Here is a 5,740-nt window from a genome sequence, read left to right on the forward strand (position 1 = left end):
AGGAAAGAGGAATCCTTAAGATGATTAGGAACAACAAAATAGTACCAGGGTTAGGACAACTTACTTTTTTTTTTTAAGCAAAGCCAATCAGCCTGATGCTGTTGGATTTTATTAAAATAAACAAAGATATTTACAGAACAAAATGAAATGAAAATGAAAGAAAGATGAAAAAATCTATACTACTCTATCCTAGGAGATGAAAGTAAAGTCTAAGCCTTGTTTGAACAGCCAAGTGTAACAATGAAGAAACCACAAACAAGAACACTCCTTCTTTGGATTGATGCCATTATCAGTCACCTCAAGATCTCACCAGGTGCTATGGTATCTAATCTCACTGAAATTTTTTCAAGAAGAGGTGTGGTATAAAGCTCCTCATGGTGACTGTCCTTTGCTATCCCATGTCCCTGATCAATCTTGCACATGAGGTTATGTTGAATGTTTGTAGCTGGATTAGGTAACTAAGGAGATCCTGATAGTAGGATGAACATTTCTGTTAATACCACACACTAACAAGGATAACCTTAGTCATCCAACCAAGACTACAACCATCCTATGAAGCTGTTAGCATGAACCTTTACTTCCTTGTCAAACTGAATCTTGTGTCATCACTTGTTGACATGTATATAGAGATCAGATGCATATGATCAGTCTGGTTCTCTATTTCTGTAGATCTTGCTTCTGAAATTAGGCATCATCATCTTATCAGTATTGAGGATCTTCTTTAAACCTGTTGGCAAATCAACAAATGAATGAAAATGAACTGTACCTGCAAAATCAAAAACCAGGTTAGCTAAAAAATCACAAGTGCATTGCCTTCCCTAAGGATATGAGCAAACTGCACTTGTCCCTTGTTCCTCCAAAAGTTGATCTTATTAACTTCCATACTGATTTTCCAAGGAATCTCCCATATTCCTTGAATAATGTTTATCATGGACAGAGAATCTGATTCAATCATTACAGGCACCAGATCATTTTTAATACAGAACTCAATTCCATCCAATATAGCTATAGATTCAGCATATATCAGGTTTCCAACCTCATCTCTAATGCAGAAAGAAGCTGAACTCAACCCTGGATTACCCCTAGAGGCCCTATCTGTATTTCACTTGAACCAGTCAGCATCAGGAAACTTCCATTGCACCATCTTATATCCTATTCTAGGCATGTAATCCTCCAAATATTTCATCATGTGAGGCCAATCATGTGGAATATTTCTCAGCCAAGGATATAATGTCTTCACCAGTTGTTGTAGATTACAGTTGATCCCATTTATCACCTTTATTTTATTCATCTTATCCCCATGCATGATAGTATTTCTTCTCTTCCATAATTGCCAGCATATGAATGCTGGTGCAGCCTGCATAACTGACTTGAGTTTTGTAGGACCTTGCATATACCACCATTGCACTATTGTCTGATAAATCTGAATCCTTAGACCAATTATCCCCACATCAGCATTGTAATTTGCCAAATTTCTGCTGCAAATTCACCTGTTAGGAATAGATGTTGAACTGTCTCCTCCTGATGAGGGTTCAGACAACATCTATATCTAGATACAATGCTGATATTCATTCTCTTTAGTACATCTTCCACTGGTATTTTGAACTTCCACAATCTCCAAAGGAAGAATGATATTTTGAATGGAACTCCTTTGAACCACAATTTTGAAAAGTGAGCTGATGTTTGAGCCTTTTTCCTGAGCAAATTCCAAGCACTCCCTACAGTGAAATCTCCTGTAGTACTGGCCATCCACCAGGCTTTATCTTTCTCCTGTGAATGCTACACTATACTCAACTCTTGTAGGATATGATCACACACATTACTTGGCAGTTTGCTATGCAATTTCTGTACATCCCAGCCTTCTGCAATCATAAAGTGTGATACTTCTTCAATACTGGTGTCTATCTGAAAATTTGGTGGTATTACCTGTTTGAGTGAGCCAAGTTTAGTCCAATTATCTTCCCATACATCACATACTCCATTTATAGGGTCCCACCATATCTGTTGATCCACCTGATCCCTTGTTTCTATCATTCTTTTCCACACTTGTGATCCATCTTTCCACTGCACTTCTGTAGGCTTCTTCTTCTTGCAATATTTATTCCACATGAAGGCTGACCATAATGTATTTGATGTTATAAATTTCCATCATAATTTGGCAAAAAGGGCCTAGACACATCATCTAGAGATCTGAATCCTAATCCTCATTCTTCTTTTGGTAAACAAACCTTGTCCCAAGAGGACCAATGCCTGCTTATACCTTCTTCCTTAGTACTCCAGTAAAACCTTGCAAAGATTTGATGAAGCTCATTAATGGTATATTTTGTGGGAACAACAGCTTACAACATGTATATTGGAATACTCTGAAGCACACTATTGATAAGAACTGCTTTTCCACCAAGAGAGAGCAATTTTCCTTGCCAATTTTGCAGCTTGTTTTTCACTTTCTTGATAAGGTCATTGTAATATACCTTTTTCCTCCTTGAATGAAATATAGGGCATCCCAAGTATTTTAATGGAAATTGATCCCTTTTAAAGCCTGTAATCTGCTCCACCTGCTGACACAGTGCACCAGAAATCTTGTGATGCATATAAAAGGCACTCTTGCCTTTATTGATCAGGTGACCTGAAATTGCCTCATAATCCTGCAGTATCTTCATAATTCTTTTCAATGACTCGCCTTCTGCAGATGCAAATATTATAGTATCATCTGCATAAGCCAGATGATTGATATTTTGACTCCATTTAGGCATGCCATAGCCCACATACTCAGCATTGTCAAATTCTAAATTTAGAGCTCTTGATAACACCTCTACTGATAAGATGAACAGTGCAGGTGAAAGTGGATCACCTTGTTTGACACCCCTGGTTGAATGGAAATATCCTTTGGCCTGACCATTGAAAAGGATGGAATACCAGTTGTTTGCAATCAACCTCCAAATCATGTTAATGAATTGACTAGAAAATCCCATTCTGCTGAGTACCTTTATCAAATATGACCAAGATACTCTATCATAGGCTTTTGCCATGTCCAATTTGATCACTACATTTGCTGGTTTGCCCTTTTTCTGATGTCTGTCACTATTTCTTGTGCCAATAGTACATTCTCAATAATGCTTCTCCCTTGAACAAAACCTACTTGATTAATAGATATTAACTGAGGTAGCACGGTTTCCAATCTATCATGAACCACTCTTGACATCACTTTGTTGATAAAATTACTTAAACTTATAGGCCTTAAGTCTGAGTAACATTGAACCAAATCCTTCTTTGGTAGTAGATCAAGATTTGTGTGAGTAACTGACTTTGGAAGAGTATGACCCTGAAAGAAAGCCACCACCATCTTGTATACATCCAAGCTAATAATGTCCCAACATGTCTGATAGAAACTTCCAGGAAAACCATCAGGTCCACTAGCACTTGATCCACTAAGGTTGAAAACAACTTTTTTGACTTCATCAACACTAGGCATTTGACACAGTAGATCATTTCTATTTTGGTCAATCAAAACAGGAATGAGTGACAACAAATTTCATCTCCAATTAACTCTTCTTGTGAAAATTGTTGAGAGTAAAAGTGCATAGCCTCATCTGCCATTTGATCATCATCCTCAATCCATGAACCATCTGAATTTGGAATTCTTTTGATCTGCAGTTTCTTCCTTCTTCCCTTTACTAGATTATGGAAAAATCTAGTATTTTTGTCTCCATCTACAAACCAATCCAGGCCTGATATTTGTCTTCAGTACTCTTCTTCATAATGCAAATATCTCTTAGTCTCAGCCTGAGCTTTCTGCAAAACCACTCTATTTACTTGGCTTGGATTTTGTTCAAACAACTGTTCCTTTAATCTCACTATTTCCTCCCTTATGATCAGCTGCTTGAATATATCACCAAACACTTCCATGCTCCATTTGGATAACACTCCTTTCAGCTTTTTCATCTTGCTTTTGAAGTTTATGAAAGGATCCTCATGCTCCCAAGTGGACCAATTCAGCCTGACTGTATCCAGGAAAGATGCATGTTCTATCCAGAATGATAGAAATTTAAAAGGTCTGACCAGATTTTGATGCTTATCACCATAGGTACATAGAAGTGGAGCATGATCTGATCCAGTTCTTGCAAGATGTTCCACTTCAATATTTCCAAAGTTGTCCAGAAGCAGTGAATTCACCAACATCCTATCCAATCTCTAAAAAATACATGCTTCATCTGCTCTTGCATTCCACCAAGTGAAGGAACTACCGTTAAAGTTTACCTCTTCAAGATCACAGGAGTTTATGCAAAAAGCAAAGTCTTCTGTATCCTGAGGTTGAATAGGATTACCCTGTTATATCCCGTGTTTTCACACGTTTGGAAAAATTCGATAAATATTGGATTCTTGAGATATAAGGTTAAATTTGATAGTTTGTTGAACATAAGAGTTATGTATGAAAGAATATTATCGTGGAAGTGTGGGATAAGGCTAAGGGCAAAACGTGGAATTTCAGAAATTGGTTTCGGGAATTGCAAAAATAAAATTTGTAGCCATTTGGGCTTGCAAAAATAAGAAGCACAATGAGGCCCATTTCTTGATATGGCCCAAACCCATGCCTTTAAGATATTTCCCATGTGCTAATTAGTGAATATTAGTCTTTAACTCTTAAGAAGGTTCAAGAGAAAAATAAGACAAGGAAAGAAAAACAAGAACAAGAGCAACACTAGAGACCATTTCGGGTTTGGCATAGAAAAATTACCCCCTCCAAATCTTGCCTCCAAAATTATTTTCTTGTTGGAATCCTACTAATTCTAGGTCCCTTCTCAACTTGGTGTAGTTGGTTTGGAAGAAAGAGGTCTTGTTCCTTCAAGTTGACCTTATATTCAAGTGAAGAAGATTGAGTAAAAAGGTAAGAATTTATCCCTTATTATTGTGTTATGAAGTCTTGTTTGTGTTGTAGTATGTAGAAATGAGTTGATTGTGTGAAGAAATGGAAGTTTGCAAAGTGGGTGTGTGTTATAGCTATATGGCCGTGAGTATGTATATGTTGTATAGCCACAATGTATAGAATTCATGTTATATCTTAGTTGTGGTTGTGTGAAATGCATATAGGAATTGAAAGTTGCATGAATTTAGTTGATGTTGATAGAAGGGCATATGGCCGTGTACTATGTAGAAGTTGGAATGGAATGGATTAAGTTTGTTTAGTATGTTAGTTGTGTTATTGAGATTCTTGTAATGTAAATGAAGTTAGAATGATAAAAGTTTGTATCGAAATGAAATATGGAAGCTTATGTCGTTTTAGTACGATTTTATGACATTATGAAAATGAAGTTATTAGGTTGCTAATTATGACAAGTATTGATGAACTTGGAAGAAGGAAACATGTTATGAATACGTATGCCAAAGATTAGGAGTTTTGGATAAATTATGACTATGGCGGAAAGTTGTATATTATGTATATCGAGTGTATAACTTAAGGAAAATGATATGAAATGTCTCTAAATCTATATTGTGATGATCTTGAGTGATAATGGATGTGAAATCAATGATGTTAGTTTGAAAGTTTGGGTTAGAATGAAGGTTATGTCAACTTGTGAGAAAAATGACTAGTTGAAGGATAATTGTGTTTTTAATGTTCTTTGTTGATGTTGATGTTGTTGTTTGGGTTGTTGTTGATTGATTTGGCCGAGTTGAATTCTCGGGGGTGCTATATGTATAGGGGAAGTGCTGCCGAAATTTCGGTAGACAAATAAGAGTTGAA

The 5,740-nt window shown here is 36.5% G+C and overlaps 1 protein-coding gene across 1 annotated transcript; it reads right to left on the reverse strand.

Annotated features, from left to right (window-relative positions):
- Positions 1 to 644: 644 nt before the first annotated feature.
- Positions 645 to 3,029, reverse strand: LOC132630895 (uncharacterized). The gene is made up of 8 exons (XM_060346479.1): positions 2,985 to 3,029; positions 2,756 to 2,891; positions 2,363 to 2,710; positions 1,824 to 2,114; positions 1,585 to 1,696; positions 1,258 to 1,478; positions 814 to 1,095; positions 645 to 766 (listed from the first exon to the last, which is right to left on the reverse strand). Exons 1-8 carry the CDS (start codon positions 3,027 to 3,029, stop codon positions 645 to 647), a joined length of 1,557 nt encoding a protein of 518 aa, XP_060202462.1.
- Between the last annotated feature and the right edge of the window lie 2,711 nt (positions 3,030 to 5,740).

The sequence above is a fragment of the Lycium barbarum genome, chromosome 3 (assembly GCF_019175385.1).
Source record: "Lycium barbarum isolate Lr01 chromosome 3, ASM1917538v2, whole genome shotgun sequence".
NCBI classification, from domain to species: Eukaryota; Viridiplantae; Streptophyta; class Magnoliopsida; order Solanales; family Solanaceae; genus Lycium; species Lycium barbarum.

What these genes read in the sequence shown, in the direction of transcription:
- LOC132630895 (XM_060346479.1), bottom strand. Translation starts at nt 3,029, where the DNA reads ATGGCAAAAGCCTATGATAGAGTATCTTGGTCATATTTGATAAAG. An exon ending in TGCTGAGTATGTGGGCTATG is followed by an intron (nt 2,711 to 2,755) that starts GCATGCCTAAAT and finishes TGGCTTATGCAG; the next exon opens with ATGATACTATAATATTTGCA. An exon ending in ATTGCATAGCAAACTGCCAA is followed by an intron (nt 1,697 to 1,823) that starts GTAATGTGTGTG and finishes GAATTTGCTCAG; the next exon opens with GAAAAAGGCTCAAACATCAG.